This window comes from Cervus canadensis, chromosome 3 (genome assembly GCF_019320065.1).
Source record: "Cervus canadensis isolate Bull #8, Minnesota chromosome 3, ASM1932006v1, whole genome shotgun sequence".
Taxonomy (NCBI): Eukaryota; Metazoa; Chordata; class Mammalia; order Artiodactyla; family Cervidae; genus Cervus; species Cervus canadensis.
The window spans coordinates 61,647,272-61,672,441 of NC_057388.1; the positions used below are offsets into that span (position 1 = coordinate 61,647,272).

The 25,170-nt window shown below is 54.0% G+C and overlaps 1 protein-coding gene across 3 annotated transcripts in view; it reads right to left on the reverse strand.

The window, feature by feature from the left end:
• Window positions 1-23,841, reverse strand: part of ADCYAP1R1 (ADCYAP receptor type I) — a 61,308-nt gene extending 37,467 nt beyond the window's left edge. For 2 of the 3 annotated variants that reach the window (XM_043463266.1, XM_043463264.1), the window contains exons 1-3: window positions 23,394-23,749; window positions 12,231-12,369; window positions 10,386-10,491 (exon numbers count right to left, since the gene is read on the reverse strand). In XM_043463266.1, coding sequence (XP_043319201.1) covers window positions 10,386-10,491; window positions 12,231-12,332 — 208 coding nt within the window. In that variant the 5' untranslated portion in view covers window positions 12,333-12,369; window positions 23,394-23,749. Of the gene's footprint in view, window positions 1-10,385; window positions 10,492-12,230; window positions 12,370-23,393 lie in introns of all 3 variants that reach the window. The other variant, XM_043463263.1, reaches the window with a different exon arrangement.
• Window positions 23,842-25,170: the final 1,329 nt, after the last annotated feature.

The following is a 25,170-nucleotide window of genomic DNA, read 5'->3' on the forward strand; positions in this document are numbered from 1 at the left end:
CAACAGGGCATCTGCCAAGGTCCCCTCACTTGCCCCATGGCCCACCATGCTCTACAAGCCCTCCTGGTTCCTGGCCTGCCTTCCCTCCATAGACTGAAGATCCTAGTGGGATAATTCCTGTGGCACCAGAGCATGTAGGAAGCCTAAAAGTAGAACCCAAACTTTAGGGCCCAAGTCTAGTGTCTGGGTTTAGGAGACTATGATATTGTGATAAAATAAATTTGATATCGGGATATAATAAATCACAATGACTCTGATATTGTGAGACTATGATATTGTGATATAATAAGAATTACACATTTGTTCTTCATCCCGGATTCCTGACTGTTTGGTGCTGTTCAGTCACTAAGTTGTGTCCGACTCTTTGTGACGCCATGGACTATAGCACACCAGGCTCCTTTGTCCTTTGCAATCTCCCAGAGTTTGCTCAAACTCATGTCCATTGAGTCAGTGATACTATCTAATCATCTCATCCTCTGCTGGCCCTTTCTCTTTTCGCCTTTAATCTTTCCCAGCATCAGGGTCTTTTCCAATGAGTCAGTTTATTTGCATCAAGTGGCAAAGCATTGGAGTTTCAGCTTTAGCATCAGTCCTTCCAATGAATATTCAGCGTTGATTTCCTTTAGGATTGACTGGTTTGATCTCCTTGCCATCCAAGGGACTCTCAAGGGTCTTCTCCAGCACCGCATTTCAAAAGCGTCAATTCTCCGGCACTCGGGCATAGAGCTCCTAAAACCCTGGGAACAACCTGAGTGATAGTGTCAGAGGAGCAGCTTTCTATTCATAAGCCCCTTTCAGCCATACCTGAGTGTATGCTCATGACATTGCTCTTGGAGGATAGGGACTGGTCCACAGGGCAACCAACTGTGGGATTAAGGAACTGGAACTTTCAGCCCCACCTCTCATGTTGGGGCCAAAAATTGAGTTAATCATCAAAGGCCAACGATTTAACCCATCGTGCCTACATAATGGAACATCCATAAACCCCTAAACAATGGGATCTGGAGAGTTTCTGGGTTGGTGAACATATCCACATGCCAGAGAGTGGCACATTCTGCAAAGACAGAAGCTCCTGCACTTGGGATTCTATTGGACCTCACCCTATGGACCTCTTCATCCGGCTGTTCATTTATAAAATCCTGGTTCATTTATAAAAAAACTGGTAAACGTGTTCTGTGGGTCACAATAGCAAATTATTGAGTGTGAGAAGGAGGCCATGGGAACCCCTGATCGGTAGCCAAGTCAGACTGAAGTGTGGGTTACCTTAAGTGTGAGGACCCACGATGTGCAACTGGCATCTGAAATGGGGGAGCAGTCTCCTGAAACTGAACCTTCACCTGTAGGGTCTGTGCTAACTCTAGATAGTTAGGGTCAGATTTGAATTAAATTGTAGGGACATCCAGTGAGTGTCCATAGAAAACTGGAGAATTGCTTGGTATGGAAAACGCACACGTTTGGTGTCGGAAATGTTGTGAATAGATAAACAGTTTTGCTTTATGGGACAATGTCCCCGATCCATAGGGAGCTCTCAGCCATCCACCCACCCCTCTGGCTGGCATCACTGGGGTCAAAAGAGACGCAGGTCTCCTCAGGGCTTCCCAGGATGCCTCGTGCACATTTTCCCTACAGTTATCACCTCTCAGCTGGACCCAGATGAGAAGGGAGATGGGGTCTGTCTTCTCTCCCATTCTCGATGGGTCGGCTCTGGCCTCGGGAGCCTCGGAGCCGAGTGCTCCTAAGAACACTTTCCAGGGAGATGAGAACTGGGTCTGGGCTCCTGAGAGCACCTTTTTTTTTTCAATAAGGACGACAATTCATCTTCCTTCCACACCCACACAATACGTCCAGTTTCTCTTTCCCCATCTGTTCCAGACTCCAGCCCCAACAAAGCTTAGTGCTGTTGTGGCTGGAAGATTTCAAGATGCCTTTTCTCCTCCTCCCTCTCCTCCTTTTGCCTTTTTTTCATCTTCTCATTTTCTCCTTCCCTCCCTCTTCTTCACTCACATATTCAAGAAGTATTAAGTGTCTATTAAGAGCCAGACACTGAAGAGCAAAAGTGGGTTGAATAAGCACCCCTGGTCTTGGCTTGCCCAGGGCTTATGGTCTATGATCACGGGAGTAAATCTGGATTTAATGCCAAATGCTGAAGAAGACCTTGGATGGTGTATCATTTTCCCGTTGCTGCTGTAACACAGAAAACTTAGTGGCTTACAATGACCCAATTTCTTGTCTCACGGTTCTGGAGGTCAAAAGTCAGAAAGGGGCCAAAGTCAAAGTGTCAGCATTTCTTCTGGAGGCTCTAGCGAAGAATCTGTTCTCTTATCTTTTCCAGATTCAGGAGCCCACCCACATCCCTTGCCCTGTGGCCCCTTCCTCCATCTTCCAAGCTAATAGCATAGCATCTTCAAAACTCTCTCCTCTGACCCTCCTGCTGCCTCCTGTCACTTATAAGGATGCTTGTGATTATACTGAATAATCCAGGCTACTCACCCATCTTAATGTAACTATACCTGCCAAGTCCCTTCTGTCTTTTAAGGCAACACAGTCCACAGGCTTTGGGGGATGAGGACGTGGGCATCTTTGATGGGGGCATTATTCTACCTCCCTCAGACGGGTTTTAAGACAAGGAGGCACGTGGCCTGATTTGGCTGTGTGGGAAGGTAATATACTTCAAGAGCAGGAAAGCAAACATGAAGACACGTCTGTCAGGATGTGGCAGCAGTTGGGAGGAGGGTGGTGGGGCTTGATGAAGAGCGATGGCAGCCAAGATCGAATGGAGTGCTGTGTAGGAAGGTCTGGAGGCAGGACTTGGTGACAGACTGGCTGGACACAACTGGTGAGTGTGCCAGGGACCCTTCATGCTCATCCATCTCATGTGACTGAGCACTCACTCATGGTGAGTGGGGCGGGGGATGACAAATGGGTCTCAAAAATACCCCTTGCAGACTCCGCAAACTCTCTCTCTCTCCCCTCTCTGCAGCATCCCTGGAGGCCACATATCCAGTGTGGCAGGTTCCGAGATGGAGCTCTGAAGGACCAAGTAGAGTCAAACTCACCTGCCCACTCTGCCCACCACACTGGCCTGTGATGTGCAAGCAATAAACGTTATAGTACTAAGTCTCTGAGATGTTAAGGTTCATTTGCTACTGCACCATGGTCTAGGCTACCCTGACTTCTGCAGTGAAGGGGAGAGAGGCATCAAGGATGGCACCTGGGTTTGAGTGTCTGGATGGCCAGCTGACTGAGCCACCAGCCACAGTGGGGAGGGCTGGATGAGAGGCAGGTGGTGGAGGGAATCAGCAAGCTGGAACTCAAGAGTGTCATCTGGGGTGTGTTTAGTTTGAGATGATGCAAACAGCCAAGCAGAACTAGATTTCAAATAGGCAGTTAGATAACATTCTAGTGTTCAGAGGGGAAATTGCCACTGGAGGAAGAGAACAAGAAGCGGTCAGCACAAGGAAGTTATGTAGGGCCATGGGCCCAGATAATATGTCCAGTGAGAGGGTGTAGATTTGAGAAGAAAAAAAGAGAGAAGAGACTAGGGCCTGGCCCCAACAAAAGGAAGGTCACCACTCAGAAGAGAAGTTGGCAAAGAAGACTTGGAAAGGTGGCCAAAAACACAAGGAAAACTGGAAGATACTGATGACACAGCCAAAGGAACTCTGCTTCAAGGAGGAGACAGTAAAGTGCATCAGACGTGGTTTCTGGGTCAAGAGAGTTCCCGTCTTCTTCTTCCCCGTGCAGAGGAAGCCAGAACCAGTGTTCTTCCCTGGGAGAACTCTCCACTCGGACACCCCAAGCCTCCCAATTCTCCATGAAGCCTGCCTACACCTTCCTGGCTCAGTCTATCCCACTAAAAGCCTCGATGGGGACTCGGTGAGAATTCAGGCCCAGAGGGATTTCTGCTGGGGTGGGCGGTGATGGTGGGCACACTCTCGGAGCTGCTCCCACCGAGACACTGATACGCACAGCGGCCAAGGAGATACAGTGCCTTGTGACAGCAGGAGGGGGAAAGACCACTTGGGCAGGTTGAATGGAGAGAGAATGCAAGAGCCATTAGCCCTGACTGGAACAAAATAAGGAGCTAATCTCGGGTTGTCATGGCGATGATTCCATCCGGTTCCACACAGCGTTCAACACTTGTGAGACCAGGGGGAGTCACACAAAGGCGCAGTCCCCTCTTTTGAGAAGCTGCCCGAGGGTGCCTGGGTATTGTTAGAACAAGTCCCTCATCACAGCACATGATTCAAGGGTAAAAAATGATTCAACATACTGAAATTTACTTTACAGCCAATGTTGCTGATCCATAAAATGAGGACCAGCTGTGAATTCAGCGCTAGGGGAGTGGAGGGAGGACTAAAGACGCAGCCCTTCTCTGTGGGTGTCAGTGGTCCTCAAAGTGTGGACCCCCAAGCAGGAGCGCCACTGGGAGCTTGCCAGAGGTACGGATACTCGGGCCCCATCAGATCCACTGGGTCAGCAATCACTGGGCCTAGCAATCCGGGTTTTAACAAACCTTCCAGCAACTTCTGATGCAGGCTTACGTCTGAGAACTACAGGACCAAAAGGAAACAGGTTTGGACAGAAACTGAACCCTTTGTCAGATCTGGGAAGTGAGTTCCTCAGAGGGAGGGTCCCTGCAGACCCCCTTGCTGGGAGTCTGTTCATTCTCAGAGCTGCTGGGAGGCTCAGACAAGAAGCTGATCTTGCTCCAAGAATGGCGAGCCTGGGCCCAGCCTTGCAGAGGTTCCCCCTCCCTCCTTCAGGCCGCTCTCCTGGTGAGGGTGGAAGTGGAGGCTGGGATATGCACTCTGCACCCTGGACAGGCCTCAGCGGCTGGGTCAGAATAGCAATGAACAGGCTGCTTGTGTCTCCTCCAAGCCGCTTTCCTCCTGCTCATGCCAAAGCCACTGCTGGCCTCCCTCTTCCATCTCCTCCAGAGTATGGGGCGGGGGACCCCCAAGGAGGACCACACCTGACCAGCCCACTTAAATGCAGGGAAGGCCTCCAGACTGATGCAAGCCCGCAGCCTCACAAAGAAGAGGTGCTGGCAGGACTCACCGGGGCTGGCAGGGCTGCCTGGGCTGAACGGAGAGAATAAAGCGGCCAGCCCAGCGGGCGGTGCCTGTGCCCTGCGTGGGCCTGGGGACGCTTCAGAGAGGCGACTCCGGTTCCCACGCACAGGAGTCCTTTCTCCTTGTGTCTGGTCTCCCTGTCTCCTAGCACTGCCCGGCTGGGACGTCAGACCTGGGGCCAGTCCCAGAGCTGGCTCCGGCCCTCGGTGTGACTTGGCCAGTGACGGCCACCTCTGGCCTCGGCCTCTCCGCGCGTCACAACGAGGAAGCCGGACTTGGTGTTGTCGCAAGATCTAGTTCGCACACAGGGGTTTGGAATGAGGGTCAAAACCACTAAATATATCGCCTCAACAACGGTCCCAATAAACATCCTTAAAAACCTGCCAAGGATGGTGCGGACGAAACCACCCAGTCAGAAACTTGCTTTCACTCTCCATGATCTTCCCTGTATTTTCTACTCGCTTAAGCCCTCTGCCGAGCTCCAATGCCCCTCCCCAGCCTATCACTGTCCCTCCGCTTCCACTCTGAAGGCCACTATATATATTACCATCCCATATTCTCTTTGGGGGTAGGGGGTGGGTATCCTGGGATCAGTGAGGAGTAAAGATTTAAGTGGATGCAGATGCCCACCTGGGAGCCCCCCACCTACAGCTACACAGCTACAACATGCCACAGACACCTCTCGTCTCTAACAAACCAGTGTCCTCATTCCAATGCACTCACTTTACTGGATATAAAAGATCATGGGGACGTACAAGTAATATGCTATGCTGTGCTTAGTCGCTCAGTTGTGTCCAACTCTTTGAGACCCCATGGACTGTAGCCCGCCAGGCTCCTTTGTCCATGGGGATTCTCCAGGCAAGAATGCTGGAGTGGGTTGCCTTGCCCTTCTCTGGGGGATCTTCCCAACCTAGGGATCTAACCTAGGTCTCCCACATTGCAGGCAGATTCTGTACCGTCTGAGCCACCACGGAAGCCCAAGAATGCTGGAGAGGGTAGCCAATCCCTTCTCCAGGGCATCTTTCTGAACCAGGAATTGAACCAGGGTCTCCTGCATTGCAGGTGGATTCTTTACCAGCTGAGCTACCAAGGAAGCCCACAAGTAGTAAATATATAAATATTAGTATGTGCTCATGCTCAATTGCTTAGTCATGTCCAACTTTGTGACCCTATGGACTGTAGCCCACCAGGCTGCTCTGTCCATGGGATTCTCCAGGCAAGAATACTGGGGTGGGTTGCCATCTCCTCCTCCAGGGGATCTTCCTGATCCAGGATTGAACCCACATTTCCTATACTGCAGGTGGATTCTCTACTGCTCAGCCATCAGCATAAAAACATATATAAAAGTGTTGTCGTGAATTCACACTCACAGTCATTGGAAGAGGCTGACAGATTTCCTTGTTCAGGTGTGTTTCAGTGACACTGGCTGACCCTTGACCAATGCTCCATGCATAGCGTACACGCTTGGGACAGAAGGGGCAGGGAGGTGCAGAGAAGGGGTGTAGCAGAAGAGCTGGTCTCTCTTCATTCACCCCAGGCACAGATATCAATACCAGAATGCACAACTGCTGGCCCTTGGTTACGGTCAGATTGGACTCTTGGCTCCCAGACGGGTTTGCCTGGACCCTGAGCACTGCTCTCTGGCCTGAGCTGACATGAGCACCCTGGAGGATGGTCTTCTCTGACCAAACCAGTGGTTCTAAAACTTGGATACACTCTAGAATCATTGAGAGGCTTTTAATACATACTCTCAACAAGCCACGCTGCCCTAATACTCCCCACATTGCTGTGGGGAGGGCCTGACCATCAGCATCTTTAAATGCTCCCGGAAGCTCTATAAGGCGCGATGGGATGAATGGCTACCCATGGTTCAAAAGCGTGTTAACCTGAAGCTGAGGATGCCCCGAGGACCCAGCCTGAGTCTTGAGTCAAGCCCAAGCTCTGGCAGCTGATAGGATGGCCGATATCTCCCAGGACATCTGCACTGGAGTGCCTAGAGGCCCCCTGCTCTGAAGGACCCTCAAGGTGGGGCTCCTCCAACCTCAGCCAGCAGGAAGGACCCCTGAAGTGAGCTGAGCTGGACACTCACGCCTGCCCTCTACCTGCCCCTCTCCTTCCACAAGGCTGAAGCTGGGGCCTGGGAGACCTAGCCAAGCAGGTCACTAGAGGCTGGGGCCTCCCAGCCAGCCTGGCCAATGGAAACGCAAACACCCTCTGGCCTTTAGTAGCCAAGAAAATTGCAGGCCTTCAGGGGGGTGGGCGGTGAGGGGTGCAGATGTAAGGCTCCCCTCTCTCCCAAGTCCTCTCTCCAGCCTCATTTCAACTTTCTCTGCCCTGTGACCTTTCACCGCAGCCAGGGGGATGCGGGGGTGGGGCTGACTCCTCCCTCCTTTCTGAGCCGCAATGCAGTCTAGTGATCGGAGAGCAAGAACTCTGGAACGATCAAAGGCATGTCCTGGCTCCACCCTTCCAGGCTGTGTAACTTGTGTGTTACCTGTGTAACAGGTAGTGACCTACCCTCTGTGAGTCTGTACAGCCTCATCCAGAAAATGGGAGGAAAATACTACCCGGCTAGTAGGCTGGTGAGGTTTAAATGAGCTATGCTATGCAATTGTGAATGTGTAATGATTTAGAACCTGGCCCCTGGCATCTGACTGCCAGCTGTCACAATTCCCTCTGACCATACTCACTGCCCCCTTCTTACTTTTACTATGGTCAGCCCCCACCTGGAACTTCCTTGGCTTCCCCATCTGCCCTCCAAGGCCCAAATCTGGTCCCTAACCCCTTTCTGCTCTTCCAGAAAGCCTTCCCAGATGGTCTGAACTGCACTGACCTATTCCCTAGAGATGTATCCACACTCCCCAGGAGAACTCTACAGGTAGGGCTATCAGTGTGTGAACCTCTCTCTCGGCAGGCCCCCATCCTTCCCCTGACCTTGCCCGCACTCCACCAGGCAGGACCCAAGGTGCCAGCTCGTCGTGGGAGCTGAATGAGTGAGAGGGCGAGGGGATGAGTGAGTGAGGGAATGAATGAGCCGGTGGGTGGGTCAGTGGAATTCTTCCAGAGGCTTGAGATCCCTTGCTCAAGTTCAGGTTTGAGGGTGACCTAACTCACAGGGTCCCCGAGGCAGGGTTAGAGGAGGGAGGTCCAGATGGTATCCTGGGAAAAGCTGGAGAGATAGTAGTTTGGGGGAAAACACCCCCAGTGCCATCCCCTCCTCCGTCCAGCTCCAGTGGCAGTGGACACACAAAATACAGATTCCTGCTCCCTGGCCCTCAGCCATACCTCCCTCTAGCCCACCCCCACCGACTCCAATCCAGGGTTCCAGATAGGGATCTGCTCACTCCCCTTCCCCATCCGCCTCTTGCTGCTGTGGTTCCCTCAGCCTAGAACATTCTCCCCAATCAGCCATCCCTCAGCTCTCACCTACCCTCAAGAGCTACCCCTCCCCAGGGCCTAACTCAAGGGTTCTCAGCCTAGCTTCTCATCAGAATCGCCTGGGAAGTCTTTAAAAATCATGGCGACTATGACAGACTGAGGTTCTGGCTGAATTGGTTTGGATTGGGTCTTGGCTACATTTTCCTAAAAGCTGCCTGGCCTGAGGCACACGCAGCCAGGTGTGAGGACCAAGGATCTGGTTTAAATGCCACCTTCTCCATGAATCCTTCCCCACAGAGAATTCCTTTCATCTGTCCTCTCCTGAGAACACCTGGGGTAAGAGCCCCTCCCAGCGGTTCTGACCTGCCGCTCTTGGGTGGCACCCATCATTACACCTGCCCCGCCCACATTCACGCTTCTGCCAGGATACCCTTGCAGGCAGGGCCTCTTGTCCTCCTCCTGCCCAGGGCTCCACGGGCACAATTCACTTGCACACCTGTGGGCCCAGTCCCCACCCCACCTCCCATCTCTACCTGTCCCTACCTGAGGCTTCCTACCGCTCAGTCCCAAGTATATCTGAGCTCTGTGATTCAGGAACAATGGCCTTGTGCTGGGAGACAGGATGCTTGGGTTCCAGGCCCACCTGAGCCTGACACTCCCTATTCCCACAGTTCCAAAGAATCACTGCCCTCTGGGCTCCACATTCCCATCCTCTAGACAAAAGGCCTGGATCGGCTATTCTTTGGGTCTCTTGTAACTGTGTGCCCATCTGGGCCCCTGCCTTGGCTTCCCTGGCTGGTGGGGCCTCAGATCCACTTTTGGCCTCAGGCAGGGCTGAACAAGAGCTTGGCTGGAGGGAAAGGCCAGCATGGCTGGGAGGGACTCCATTACTAGTTACTGTTCGCTGAGCTGACTGGCTAGGGAGTTCAGCCCAGAGGGACCATTACAATTAACTGATCTGCAGGCTAACCAAGTATTTAAATAAATGGTACTCAGAAGAGCTCCCTGAGAATGGGGAGGACCAAAGAGAAAAGTAGATCCCTCTAGAGGGGGCAGAGAGTCCCACCTTCCAGTGACTGAGGCATGGGAAAGTCTGAGTTCTCCAGTGATGCCTGCTACTCTCAAGTCCCCAGCTTCCCAGGCAGACCCTCCTCCTGGCTCTGCTGGGGTCACGGTGCCCTTGCTCTATGGGCCTCAGTGTCCCAGAGGAGGAAAGGGTACACAGGACCACTGGTTAGCAGCCAGGGGCCATGCCACTCCCTTGGGACATCTGGTAATGTGAGGCTTTGGGGGCTGTCACTGAGATGAGGGGGTGTTAGGGGCATCTAATGGGAGAGCTAGGGCCACTAAATGTCCTGCAATGAGTGGCACCATCCAGCCTAAGGAAGCAGCCTCCTGCCCCCAATGCTCGTAGCAGCCCCAGAACAGCAGCACCAGACACACACAGGGTTGGGTTTCCTCTGCCACCCTGTTCTCTGCCCTCTGATGGAGTGAGCAGAGGAGATGGGCAAGATCCCACACCCCACGCTCTGAGTTAACCAGGTGCTCTCTAGCTTGGCCACCAGCAACAGCTGTGTCCCTTCTGCCACGAGACCCAGGCTGCCTGCTAATGAGCTCTCTGACAGCCGTTGGCTGCTCAACCCAGATACCAACTCATTCTCGGCCCCCATGGGAGAGAAGGCGGCCACATCCAGTCACCTGGAATAGCCCCTTTCAGAGGGAGGCATTCAGGCAGGCCATCCCTAAGGAGGGCAACCCCAGCATCACTGCCCAGAGCAGATCCAGGGCTCCATCGCCCCAAAGGGCTTTCTGAAGGACCCAGGGGCCTGTATCCTCCACCAGTTTCTGTAGGTGGCCAGAGGCAGAGACATCAGTTCTAAGGCTGACCTTAGAAGTGCCAGAGGTGATGGCCCTCCCCACCACCATCCTCACCTGGGGAGGAGTCATTCAAGCCCATCAGGTCATTCACCCTCTGGATCTTCTCCAGGCACATGGCTTGTTCCTTCTTGAAGATGCAGTCGGAGTGCATGGCGGTGGCCTGCAGGGGACACAGGGGATAAATGGTGGTGAGGAGCAGGGAGGTTCACTGATAAGCCCGGCTACTTAAGCCTCAGGGGCAGTGGGGGTGGGGAGCAAAAGAAGCAGGAAGAGGACAGTGACTGAGAGATTTCAGAAGCAGCGGTGCCTCCGCTTTGTCACAAATGCCATGAGGACTCTTCCACTTTACCAGCTCAATGTGGGACCCGGGCAGATCCCACCCCTCTCCCTGGCTCTGTTTCCACATTTTATCATAACATTAGCAAATACATAGATAGCACCATACTAAAGTGCGTGCATTACTCTGTCCTATCCATGCATACATATATATCAAGAGTACTACAAAGTAGGCACTATTTTTACCATTTCCCATTCAACAGATGTGAAACCTAAGCACAGAGATGTTAAGAAACTTGTTCAGAGTCACACAGCTTAGTAGACTGAACAGCCAGAATTCAAATTCATGCAGTCCAGCTCCAGAGACCCCGAGGCTATGACTGCATTTTAGGGGAGCAAGCAGCAGGTGAGAGAGAGGAGAGAGCTGGCTGAGAGAGTTCATCCTTCCTCTCCACCGGGGGCCCAGGAGCTGCAGGCGAAGGACAGTGATAGCACTGCATGGTGCTTACTAACCACGCTCATTCACTCCTGCCCCATTTTACAAAAGAGGAAACTGAGGCTCAAAGAAGTTAAAAACAACTCCTGCTCAAGGTCATAGTGCCTGCTGGTTAGCGGCAGATACTGGATTTAAGTGTAGGATCAAATAACTTCAAAGCCCATGAATGCTGTCACGACAGTGGCATACTTATGCTGTCACTTCTGCTTAAAACTCCAGGGCAGGGATGGTTTCACAAGGGGATGTTGGCAAGTGTGGAGGCAGGTGTCAGGCATCGCAGGCTGCCAAGAGCAGGGCTCAGGGACCCAGTCTAGTGCTGACTGTCCACAGATGTGTAGGGAAAGGGCTGAGCTCTTCTGGAGTCACACAGTAAGGCAGGCCAGAGGCAGGACTGGCATCCAGGGCTCTGCAGAGAGCTGCATCTATGCTGGTCAGAATTCCCAGGTAGAAGAGCAGGGGGCCAACGCCTGGGAACCGTCCACCCTATCCCTCTTGGTCAGGGAGAGGTTTCTGAGTTCTAGCCTGCCAGAGACTAGTAGGCTGGGAACCAGGATCAAAATTGCCTTCTGCAGCCCTCATGAGGGCCCGTGAATACAGTTGAGCAGGTTGTATACTACATAACTCTAAAGGCTGCCACAAATGTGTGTGTGTTAGTCACTCAGTCGTGTCCGACTCTCTGTGACCCCATGGACTATTAGCCTGCCAGGCTTCTCTGTCCATGGAATTCTCCAGGCAAGAATACTGGAGTGGGTAGCCATTCTCTTCTCCAGAGAATCTTCCTGAACCTGGGTCTTCTGCATTGCAGGCAGATTCTTTACCATCTGAGTCACCAGGGAAGCCCACATATATTACTATCATAATCAATTTGTAAATTATGTAACAATTTCTTGTCAAACTGGTACACGGTCTTGAGGAAGAAGCACGCTTTTTATTGCACACATTGGTGTGGGATGGTCCAGTGGGGGTACAGGCAGAGATACCAGCCATGCGAATTGAGCTTGGCTGAAAGGACACAAAAGACACAGGTTATCTGAGGTGGGGGCTCAAGTGAGCCTGGGGCTCTGGCTGGTCATGGGGGTGGCGGGGGGACGCGGGCGCGGGGGGCAGCGCGGGTCCTGGGTCCTTACCATAGGCAGCAGGAGGAGAGCAGCCAGGGAGGCCTGCGTGATGCTGGCCATGACGCTTCTCAGCCTGGAAGGCGGCTCAGGCCAGTGCCGCCCGCCTGTCATTCACAGCCGCCACTGCTCAACCCCAGGTGTCTACAGGCTAGAAAGAAAGGAAAAGCATAAGTCCCGCAGGTTCGGTGGCACAGGAGGGGCAGGGACAGTCCCTCTCCCCTAGGCACAGCAAAGCCTCCAAGGGTACCCCCGTCCATGCCTTTGTATGTGCGGTTCTTTATTCTTCTAACACACAAGCAGCTGCCGAGCACCTGCTCAGTACCGGGCACTGGGGCCACAGCAGGGAACCCGCTGGCCCTGGTGCCCATTGGACTACGAGCATGGTCTGGATGGCTTTTTCCTCCGCAGCAGATGACTGTGTCCCTGGATCTCCCTCCACAGGGGCAAAGTTTTAGCTGGCACATACATGCCCCCCCGGAGAGGACACTTCTGGGTCCCTCCTGCTCTTGGGTGCAGGCATGTGATGAGTTTCCCACCTATGGAATGTGGGTGACATGACACGTGCCACCTCAATACTACCTATCCCTAAGGCAGCACGTGCTTGCCCCTGCTGCTCTTCCCCCACCTCAGACCCTGTTTGGACGGATCAGTCAGGATAACACCTGAGGGATGGGGAACAACTCGCCAGCGGCAGCCAGGATGATGGAGTGGGCCCCAAGGCACTGAGCCTTCCTGCCAGCCTGAAGGCCCACCTAGCTGCCGGCTGCTACATGACAAGGAGCTGCTCTTCTCTCCAACTCACTGGCTCATACAGGGCCGCTTTGTTCCAGCAGCCGAGCCTGGTCCCCAGCAAACATAGCATCCTTTCACCCTGCCTCAGCCCACTTGGCTTCCAGGATAAAACCATCACCAATGCAACAGACAAAACATGATGCTATGGAGGATGTGCTCAGACCTTGAGGATCTCCCCGTCAGAGCTCCCAGGGACGAGACAGGGCAAAGGGGGTCGAGTGAGGAGGTTGAGGGAGCCCCAGCACCTGCCCAGAGGAAGAGTTTGGTCTGCTTCTAAAATCAATGAGTAGTTGATATGCCTTGCATGCCAGCAATTCGGCATCTGGGTATCTATCCCAGGGAGATAACTGCACTTGTACAGAAAGAAGCATATGCAAGAATGTTCAGCATCATTTAAAATAGCATCAACAGCAAAAAAAAAAAATGGGGCAGCCAACCATCAGGCAGGCACTGTTAATAGACCCCTGCATAGCCACACAATGAAGTATTAAACAGTAATTAAAAGTTATTATTACTATTAAATTATTACTAAAAATATTGACTAGGTCCATATCAGGGCCACCACTAACCCACAGGTGCCGGGGTTGCATCCATGGGGAGACTCAAGGGGCTGCATCCCAACCATGAGTCCTTGCACACCCCCATCAATGGGCAGAGCAGCAATCACTCCAGGGCCCTCTGTGCCCCCGAATTTCTGCCTCCTCATACCTCCCTCCTCTCCTCACCTCTTCAATCTCAATCTGGTGACAAATAAGCACCCAAAAAGGAGAAAGAAAACCAATTTTAGGAAGGTTCAAGGAAGGGGGGACCTTCTCTACCTACCTGCTGTTCTGCCTTTTGGGGGTGACTTGGAAATACTTGGGGGCCCGGGTATCCCCAAGAGATGCTCTGAGAAGGCCAGAGGGGCCTCAGGGATGCTGGCCCAGTCTCTCCTCTGCAGGTCAAGAAGGACTGGGCAGGCTGGGGAAACACTGGCCCCAGCACCCCAGGCACAGGCTTCAGCCTCTGTACCCCCTCCCAGAACCCTCCATACTCCTGGGGCCACCAGCTGCCTCTGGCACAACTTGGCACTGGTGGTCCCCAGGGGGATCCGTCATCTCCACTAACCCTAGGGAGGCCAAGGCCCTGTCTTCGGACAGCTGGTGCTTCCTACACAACTGGCTGGAAGAGAGGATGCTGGGCCCACAGTGCCTCAGCAGATGCTGGAGACTAAGGGCTCAGAAAAGCTACTAAGGCAGGAAGACTCCGATATCTGGACTGAGTCTCCTGCATGTGCTGCAATGCGGAGCAACGGCTGATGGGGCCTGGGGTCAGAGAGGCTTCCACCCAGGACAAGGCTGGTGCCCCCCACACCTCCGTCAACCACCATGGCAGTCCTCAACTTGGGCTGTCCAGCAGAATCGCTGAGGAGCATTTAAAAATACCCCTGCCCAACTGAGTCTGATTCCCTCAGGCTGGGCCTAGGTACCAGTGTTGTTTAAATTCTACAGGAGATTCTCATGCAGAGACAGGATTATAAGCCTCTGCTTTAACCTTAACTTAATAGAACCAAAAGCGTTAGCCTGGAAGAAGAGCAAGTGGCTGGCCCCGTTGTGGTTGTTCTAGGGGGCAAGTGCGTGGCAGCAGGCAAGCAGAAGGAGTTTGTTTTTAAGGACTGGTGCTCTCTTTCTCTCTCTCTCAGACACACACACACACACACACACACACAGAAACAGGTCTACAGAGAAGAGCATAACGACACATCAATTCCACAGAGAGAGCCTTTACCCCCAGGGCACCCACCTGAAGGCATCAATATAAACACCCAAGTGTGGAATAACGAAGGTGGAGACTCCTTCAGGGATTGACAGACAATCCACACACCTTCACAGAAATGCCAAGGCACCCTCACAGAGCACAGAACAAAGGTATGTGCAGATGCATCACAGAGATTTACATCTTCAGGTACCTTTATCGGATTATTAACACATATAACCACAGACGCACTCATTCTGCAAAAGCATTCAGTTATTTAGAAGCAACAGATTTATCTGGATTCAGATGGAACTGTAGGTACACACACATGAGTATATGAGCATGCACACACAGACACATAGACAAACACATCCATACACACACACACACACACAAACACACACACACACACATACCCACGAAGCCCTGACTTGCAGGATGCTTATCCCTGCAGTGGATTAAAAACAAGCTGGAGCAGAGGCCCCAGCCTAACTGCTTAACCATCCCCCAGCTCTCTGCTTTGTCACCAGGCTGCTCAGACAATATGAGAACCAAGAGAGAGGTGTAACCCCCACCCCACCCCCACCCTGTGCCTCAGGGTAGAGGGGATACTCTCAATATGAGGCCTCCTCTGCAACGAGAGCTGGGTTCCTGATTCCCACTTTTGCCCTCTCTAGTTCACCTTCCCCAACTACAGTCTACCCTCTGCCCAACAGGACACAGACATCACTCACCAAGGCATGGAGAGAGGGAACCTGCGGGCTCCCAGGCCTTGATCATCCCCCTCCCCAACCTCAACTGGGAACCTGGTCTCAAGATGTAATCCCAGGCCCACCTCTTTTCCCAGACCCCCCACCCCAAGACCACTGTACAACGCTTAGAGCTTACAATGTGAGGCCACCTGCCCCAAACCTCATATACATCTGGACCACATGGCGGGGGCGGGGGGGTCCTCTGTCCCAGGAAAGCCCTTCCAAATGTAACTCCTGGGTCTGCCACTCCCAGCCCTGTCCTCTGCTCCCTGTCAAGGCTGCTTTCCTCTTCTGGACTCCCCCAAGTTGTCAATAACCTTCATAAGCGCCACAGTCAAGCCTGGCCACTGCAGCCTGGGGTTGGACTCTCCCCTCCCTCAGGATGGATGCTTGGCTCTTTCAGCCCCACCACACATGTGGCTCAGGATGACCAGCTCACCGATATTCCCAGGCTCTCTCTCTTGGGTCCAGGCTCTGCCGAGATAAACCGGCTTTTGAAATTGATCTGAAGGCAATTAAACTACATACTGACATTTAGTATGGTGGACTTGAGAACCATTTTGCTAGAGTTTTAAACTTAAAGACCTCAGGCAAGCCACTTAACTTTTCTGTGCCTTAATTTGATTATATGTTAAATGAGAATAATAATACCTACTTCATAGACGTTACTAGGAGGCATCAACCAATTCATGTAAGTTAATAACTATAGACAGGGCTTCGCTGGTGCTCAGTGATGAAGAATCCACCTGCACTGGGGACCCACGTTCAATCCCTGGGTCGGGAAGATCCCCTGGAGAAGGAACAGCAACCCACTCCAGTATTCTTGCCTGGGAAATTCCATGGACAGAGGAGCCTGGTGGGCTATAATCCACGAGGTCCCGAAAGAGTTGAACACAACTTAGCAATTAAACAACAATAAACTATAGACAGTAGAGTATATCCTGGCTCCCAATAAGGACTATCCATAGTTAACTATTATCTTTTTTTTTTTTTTAACTATTATTATCTTACCACCTGTGTTCAGGTTTTTTTTTTTTTAACCATCCTACGGTCATCTCTACCCCCATGTTATTCCCTCAGTCGTGTCCGACTCTTTGCAACCCCATGAACTGTAGCCCACCAGACTCTGCTGTCCATGAAATTCTCCAGACAAGAATACTGGAGAAGGTTGCCATTCCCTTCTCCAGGGGATCTTCCCGACTCAGGGATTGAACCTGGGTCTCCTGCATTGCAGACAGACTCTTTACCATCTGAGCCACCAGGGAAGCCCTCTGTCATATTCAGAATGGGAACATCAGGTCTGCTGCACTTTTGTTCACTAATGGCTAACATTTATTAAACACTCAGTACATGCCAGGCACTCTTCCAAACAATAAATATACATTAACTCATTTCACCTGCCCCAAACCTATGCCGTCATCATCCTCACTCTACTGCTGAGGAGACTGAGGCACAGAGAGGGTAAGCGACTTCCCCAAGGTCACACAGCAAGCATGTGGTAGAACTGGGGAGGGAACCGAAACAGCCTGGCTTCAAAGCTTGTGCACTCCATCCCTATGCTCCCACCACTCTCTGTTACTGCTAAAAGGAAGACAAGCTCAGAATCCATGGGTATCCTAATAGCAATCCCTCTCACAGCCCCTGGGACTAGTGAGGCCATCTGCTACCCCTCTACCCACATTTCTATGTCTGAAGCACCCTCCTTAGGAAGAATTCATGACAGACATAGCATTTCAGACCTGAAATGGACTCTGAAGGCCACCTCCCCATGGTACTGAACCTCCTGTGGGGAAACTGAATCCAGAGTGGGGGAGACACTTCCCAAGGTCACCCAAAAGAGAGTCCCAGAGCCTTGCCTGGCAGGAATAGATGAGTGACGAACATGCAGACTACAGGGGAGTCGGCTCCCCCTTCCAGACTTGGGAGGGCCTGCCCTCCTCAGGACCCACAAGCCCAGTGACTGGCCTGGGGCAGGAACAGGTGTCCCCCAGCAGCCACCGCGCCGGGCGCACAGGAAGACGGCATCATCAGTCAGCACACCGGAGCCAGCGGTGACTCACTGGGCTCCGCATGGAGCGGGAGGGGACGTGGAGACCCTGCAGCATCTCCCACGCTGGCCAACCCTGCACGACCCTCTCTGTAGCCCTCGCTGCTGAGATGGTCCAGTCCCTGGGCTGGGGAGCTCAGCCCTCTTTAGGGCCCTCAGGGGAAGCTTTGATGTCTTTCCACTATATCCTTCCAGGCCAGCCCTGAGCAGCACAGGTTCTTCTGCCTCTTGGGAGCACCCACTGGAGGAGGGCAGCATCTCACTCTTCCTCTCCGTGGAGCTGCAGAGCCCTGGGTCCCTCTTCTGTCCTCATGGAGTTGAGGCATCTCCTATTGGCATCTCCTCTGGCCGTTCAGCATCCGTCCCCATCACAGGGCAGTGCCAAGCCTGGACACCAGATCAAAAACAACCCAGAGAAAGTGGACCATTCATCTCCCTTTCTCTACACAAGCTCCATTTACTCATGAAACCTGAGCAGCACCCACCCCCCACTTCCTCCTCTCCCTCCTAGTACAGGGGACCAGTGAGGGAAGGTTGGAAGATGAAACACTGCCCCTCCAGCTCACCCCTCAAATGGAGGGAACTTAACTTGTTTCTGGGAAAGAAGAACCTCTTTTCTCACCAATAAGGTCAGAGCTGATAAAGGTCAGTGCCCAATGCTGCAGTGAGGGGTGTTCTGGCAATGGACAGATTAATCATTAATGCGAATGTTCTTCTTTGACGTTCAGATGTTCCCCTTTCAAAGTCTGGTTCCCAGAGGCCTATGCACAGCAGGAGACAGAAGTCGTGTCCCTGAAAAGGTCTCCTACTATTCTTACACATAGGGAACCTGGGCTCAGGAAAGGCTGGGCACGCATGGGCACCGGTAGCACGTGTGTGTGTGTGTGTTCGCCACTCAGTCATATCCAACTCTTTGCAATCCCATGGATTGTAGCCCGCCAGGCTCTTCTGTCCATGGGATTCACTAGGCAAGAGTACTGGAGTGGGTTGCCATTTCCTTCTCCAGGGGATCTTCCCAACTCAGGGATTGAACCTGGGTTTTCTGCATTGCAGGTGGATTCTTTACTGTCTGAGCCACCAAGGAAGTCCGCCCATTGTTAGTAATGTCCTGTTTCACAGGTGAGGGTTTGAGGCCCAAAGTGACCCAGAGTCTTTCCCAAGGTCATGCTGCCAAACCCTTCCACACTAGCTAGTCCAGGCGCATCTCCTATCCCTGAAGGGTCCTAGGAATCCTCTCTGAGGGACAGCCCCCCAGGGCCTGGAAGAGGAAGAGAGAAGAATGGAAATAAAGAAGAAGATAAAAGAAAGGGGAAGGCATGAGTAGGGGCGGGAAGTGATGGAAGACAGTGGGAGGTGGTGGGTGGGGAGAAGAGGGCAGTAGTGGGGGAGCGGGAACAGGAAGCAGGCGCTGGTTTTCGGATGGGTGACTGTGCACCTCCGAGGCAGGGGTGAGGCTCGGGGCAGGTGGGATGGAGAGCGTGGCCATCTGCACTGCCCTTCTTGCTAACCAGCCGTCCCTCTGGAGGGGATGCTGACCCCTGGAAGGGAGGGCCAGCTCTGACTGGCACCCGGCACAAGTCAGGCACTCGGTGGGCACCCTAAAACTCTGAGGGGTGCCTAGTGATGAGCTTAGAAAGGTGACTGAAGAGTGTTGAGGGACCCAGCAGGGTGGGGGGTGGTGAGACGGTGGAAGGTCGGTGCCAGTCTGGGATGCCAGGGACGCAGCAGCCTAGTTACAGGAGAGAGGGCTGGGGCACTGAAGAGTTTCACGCAGGGGACTGAGGTGCTAAGCTTCTCATTTAGGGAGTATTCCTCAGAAGGCTGGTGAGCTGAGTGGAAGAGAAAACACAAACAGAAAACCTGGAATCCAGGTAGAGGAGATGGGGGTCTGGGCAGGGAAGGGCAGCTGGAATGGGAAGTGGAGGTCAGAATTCAGAGACTTGAGAAAGTGGGGAAAGATCTCCCAGGCCCCTCCTCTAGGGAAATAGCAGGAAAGAAATGTCAGAAGGGGACAGGAGGGATAAGAAGAAACTGAATAGGACCCAGTCTACCACACAGCCTTAAATCAGAAGCTGGAACATTCACAGGTATCCGCAAAGGAACTCTTATGTTTTACTCCCCAGCCAGCCCTCTGTGGTGCTCATTTGTCATGGGAGAAAGGTGAAAGCTAAGGCAATGCATGGAGCTGGGATGAGAGAGTCCAGGTATTCCACAAGGCCAATACAACCTCCTATCACCACCTCCAGGAAGCCCAGCCTGGCTGCACCCACCTCTACTGGCCTCACTCTCCTCTGACAACTACCAGCCCTAGATGAGGAAACCCCTCACCCCTGCCTGGGCTGTTTCAGGTCTCATCCTTGTCTTTGTGAGTTTGAAGTCTTGTCTGAAAACAAGGGGCATGTCCAGGTCTCCCTGCGGGTTTTCCTCCTGGTGGAGGTGGGCATGTCCTTGGCCAACAGGGTGAATGGGAGAGGGGCTCAGGACCTGTTTGGTGAGTCCAGTGACATGATATCCTTTCATTTTCAGGCATGAACACTGTCTCCAGGAGTCCTTAGCGTGGGAGATGTATAACGTGAACCCAGCAGAAGCTTGTCTAGGATAGGATGCTGAAGTCAGGCGTTAATGGGTACCCTGAGCTCCAGGCAGGGTGAAGACAGGCATCCAGGGCCCCCTAGAGCACTGTGGGCTCCCAGGACTAAAGCTCCTCCCTTCTTCCACCTCTTAAACCAAATTCTCTTTGCTAACCTATAGCCCAGGAGATCACAAACCCTTCCAGCTGGTTGGATCCAGCCTGTCACCTATTTTTATACAGTCAGGGAGCCCAAAATGGTTTTTACATTTTCAAATGGTCAGGAAAAAAAATCAAAAGGCTCATATTTCATGACACAGGAAAACTGTGTGAAAATCAAATTTGTGGCCATAAATAAAGCTCATCAGCGCACAGCTCCACTCATTTGCATAAGTAGCATCTACGGCTGCTTTTACGTTATGACAGCAGAATGAAGCAGTTGCAACGGAGTGTACAGCCAGCAAAAGCCTAAAATAATTTACTATCTGGCCCTTTGCAGAAAAAGCCTGCCAACCCTCGCTCCAGCCTCACGCAACACACACACTTTCTCCATTCAGTGTCAATGCCGTGCACGTGGACACTCATCAAGGAAGACTGTGATCTTCGTGGAGCAGACACCTCCATCCCCAGGCGTGTCCAGATTTGTGTGAGAGGGTGTGTCTCCATGTCCGTGTGTGTGTCCCCATGTCCCTACGTATGTTGCTCTCTGCTGTTGCATGCTTGCCCTGGCTTTCTGGCAGGTGTCACAGGAAGCCTTGATGCCACCCCAGCGGTGTGTCACTGCCTCCCTGTGTGTCACTGTGGGGGTGGCTGCCACCACGTGCCTCTGACGGCATCCAGGGCTCAGTACAAGCATGCTGCAGCTGATGAGTTTCCAGACTGCATGTTGCCAGGCAGCCAGACCACTAGTCCCAGCCCATTCAGACCCCAGACTCATAGATTCCTCCATTCAGGGGTAATCAAGGCTTCCAGGGGCTCCAGGCCTACCTGTGTGCGACATGGGATCTCTGCTCACTCTCCTCCCCAGACAGGAAACCCACTGTCACCCCCAAGTGTCGGCTCCACGCTGGGGTGGCTCTCGGGGAAGCGACGAGGCCTCTCTGGCACCGAGCTGAGCTTGTGCTCTGTGACTGGCACTCCTTGGTTCTGCCCTCCAGCAGACAGCACAAGTCCCCCACCTAGTGCCGGCCCTGGTCAGGGAGATCTGTGAGACCGGATACCTGGGACACATAACCTGAGGCCACATCCCCAGGAAGAAAGCCACTCTGTGGCCTGAAGTCTTGTCTCCCCTAGTCTTCTAGATGTCTATGTTGATCTGTAAACCCCCATTTTGTTTTATTTGGATTATTCAACACGAATTGAGGGGGTGTCCCAAAGTAGGGGCATGGCAGAGAGGGGTGGCTGCATAAAAGGGGTGGATTCCAGTGTTTCTCCAATCAACTCCCTGCCCACCTGAACCTGACAGAAAACAGCACTCAATGGATCTTTCAGCCTGATTAGTTCCCAGAACGTAGGCAAGGGTCCTTCAGGAATCTCCCCATAGACATTCCCTCTCATCGCAAACAGGAGCAGAGTCATACATCCTGTCCCAGGCACAGAATCATGGACGAATGACCCACGGCAGGGGCAGGAAGGCAGCGGGTTTGCCTCCCTGGTCACCCCACACACACTTGTTGATGAACTGTTTGGAAGATCCAGCCAGGGCCTGCCCCAGTGTGTTCTATTTCTAATTTATAAACTCAAATTTTGACTGGTGTCCAGACTGGCACCTCTGCTTGTCCTCCCCAAGGTCAGAAGGCAGCAGGAGCCCCAGATTCATCTGGGTAGGGACTAGGGGTTCTGCCAACCCCACCCGCACCCAACACCAACTCAAACTGGCCTTCTGAGATAATCTGAGTGCTGCTCCTCCCCACTCCCCCCTACCCCTCCAAGGCTCATATAGTTTTTTTAACCCCTCCAGAGGCCCACAGCCACTCAAAAGCCTCTAGCCTGACCTTCAGAATGCCTTTCTGCCCCTCTCCAGGGAAAGTTGCCCCTCTCTGACTGTGTAGCCCCCTCTCACTCCTCAGCTGCACCCCCACCCCCCCACCCCCCGGCAGGGCTGCTCACTGGAAAAGCCAAATGCCATGTCTTTCCTTTTGGTAGTGGGGAGGAGGGTGCTGGAGGAGATAAGGAGACTGATGCACCTGTACTAAAAGCATAGAAATCCTCTGGAGAATTGGCAGGGGTCCACCCTCCCTCCCCCAGCAGCTTTCAAAGGGGGTCTCAGCACCTTCTAGGGGCGAGCTTCCACTCCCAGCTCCACATGAAATACAATCAGTTCCTGGCTGGGCTCCCTCCCGAGTGTCTAGCTCCATCCAGTGGCACTCCGGCCGCTTCTAACCCACCACCCCCGCTTCCGCCTCCCCCCCCCCAAACCCGCCCCGAACCCCCTCCTGCAAACCTGCAAAGGTCCTGCCAGCCCAGGTTGCGAGCCCCTGCCTCCCACAGCTGCAGCGGGAGCCTGTGCCTTTAAGGAATCGGGCAGGGGTCTCATCTCAGGCGGGCCCACTCCAGCCAGGGGAGACGACAGGTTTCTTCCACAGGCTCCCAGGGACCGTTTCCTCGCGGAACCGCAGAAACCCAGGCATCCCGACCCCTGCCTCTGCACCGCGGGAAACCCAGAGACAACGCTCTTTTGAACCATTGCGAAGGTGTCACTACTCGGGAACGTTATATACGCTGGCCCGTACTTCACCCCCTACACAGCATGTCCCGAGCCCACCCCTCACACCCCGTGAAGACTGCGGTACCCAGCCCCCAGGGAACCCTCCAGCGTTGCCTTCCCGATCGGATCCGCGTAGCCGCGTCCGTCTGCCTCAGGAGTAGGTAGACAGGTCCCTCTGGGTCCCTCCGGTCGCAGTGCCTTCCTGCCCCGGGTCCTCCCTTCTGGCACGAGGAGGGGCGCCCGGGAGCTAGCCGATCCCACCCCCTGCGGGCTGCAGGGATCGGTCTCTCCGGAGCGCGATCCCAGACACTGGGTGGAGGGGGGGTGGCTCGGGACGGAGGGTGGCAGAGTGTCGCGCAGGAAGGAAGCAGCGGCGGGAGAGGGCTTCATTTAGGTTTCGGGAGGTTGGCCCCGCTCTGGCCCTGGCCCGCTCTCCGTCGGTGAAGGACGCGGCTGGCGGAGACAACTGAGCTGGAGGAGGGGGTCCCGTGGCCCCAGAGGGGCGAAGGTTCTGGAGTCAGGGGAGGGCGGACGGGGCGTAGGGGGGCAAGGGCGGCTGGGCGGCGCTTACCTGCTCACCCAGGGGCCTCGCGGCGGGGCCGCGGGCTGCGGGTCTGGGCAGGCTCCGCGGGGAGGGCGCCCAGCGGCGAGTCCGCGCCCCGCTCCGCCCAGAGATGGGGAGCTCGTGCGCTGAGTAGCGCGCGTAGAGCCGGATCTCCGCGTCTGTGTGTCCGCCGGGCGCCGGGGTCCGTGGGTCCCTGCGCGGCGGCGTGAGCTTGTGCGCACGCGGGGACCACGCTCGCCTGGAGCCGCCGCCGCCGCTGTCAGTCGCCGCCCGGGGCCCGACCGCGGGGCCCCCGGCCTGCCCTAGCCCGCCCCGCGCCGCTCGTCCGCCCAGCCTCGTCTGCCCTGCCGGAGAGGCGCCGCCTCCACAGCGAAGCCAGGCCGGGGGCAGGAGGGAGGCGACCGACCACCGCCTCCCCCCGTGCTTCGCAGGCTGGGGGGTGGGGTGCAGGCCAATGGGCGCCCGGGGGAGGGGTTAGGGGAGCCGGACCCCGCCCGCCGCAGACCAGAGCAGGAGCTTTGGCGCGGAGACCTGGGGGCGAGGATGCGGAGGCGACAATCCCCCTCTGTCGCCCGGCTTCCGGGACTCAGTCCCGGGGCTCACCTCCCTCCTTTCAACCCTCCCGAAATACCCAGAGCGAGAAACCATCAGTCTTCTTCCTCCCACGTCCTTCTGATTCCCTGTCAGAACCAGTTCCTCCTCCTCCAGGAAGCCTTCCTTACAGGGCAAATGCCAGACTCCCCTTGGGATTTTTCTTTGCCCCCACAGCCCTGGCCTGGGAACGTCAGCTAGCTTCCTGGAGCCTGTCTGAATGTCTTCAAATGTGATCCCCTCTAAGGCCAGAAAAGGGAGGTGGGGTGCCTTACAGGGGAGCCCTCCAGCAGCTTAAAACAACAGTGCTCTGGGGTCAGATTGCCTGGCTCCCATCGCGGCTGTGCCAGGGTTAGCTCTGTGAGCTGGGGCAAGGGACTCGGTGTCTCTGAGCCTCAGCTACTTCCCTGTATAGGGGCATCACAGTACCTTCCCCCGACACCCCCCACCTCCTCACAGCATTAAACAAGACCGGGACTAAGTAGGTTTTCACTGATTTTATTTCCTCACTAATGAATTAATTGCTATTGCTACACGAACTCAATGGACATGAGTTTGAACAAAATCCAAGAGACAGTGAGGGACAGGAAAGCCTGGCTTGCTGCTGTCTGTGGGGTCACGAAGAGTTGGACATGACTTAGAGCCTGAACAACTGTTATTATACTGCTCAACCTCCTCCTGGTACAGATGGATAAGCTGAGGCTTAGTGAGGGGAACTGACTGACTCTTTGCAACGCTAAGGACTACAGCCTGCCAGGCTCCTCTCCATGGCAGTCTCCAGGCAAGAATACTTGAGTAGGTTGCCATGCCCTCCTCCAGGGAATCTTCCCAACCCAGGGATAGAACCTGTGTCTCTTGTGTCGCCTGCACTGGCAAATGAGTTCTTTACCACTAGTGCAACCTGGGAAACCCCAATCGGGTCAAGGTCAGGTAGCCAGTTGATGGCAAAGCCAAAGCCCAACTGAGAACAGTTAGTTACATGCTCCCATGCCAAGCACTTACCCTCTGTCCACCCCCACCAGCCAACCCACTGCTCCCACCTGCCCCTGCTCATGGTTTCTCCATCCTACCCCAGATGTCAGCATCTGAAGAGCTCCCTCCATACCCCAGCCTACAGCTCTGCAACCAGGCTCTGGCTTTCCTTATTCGAGTAAGTTGTTGTTCGCCTTCCAAGTGGGTTTGAGTTTTGGGT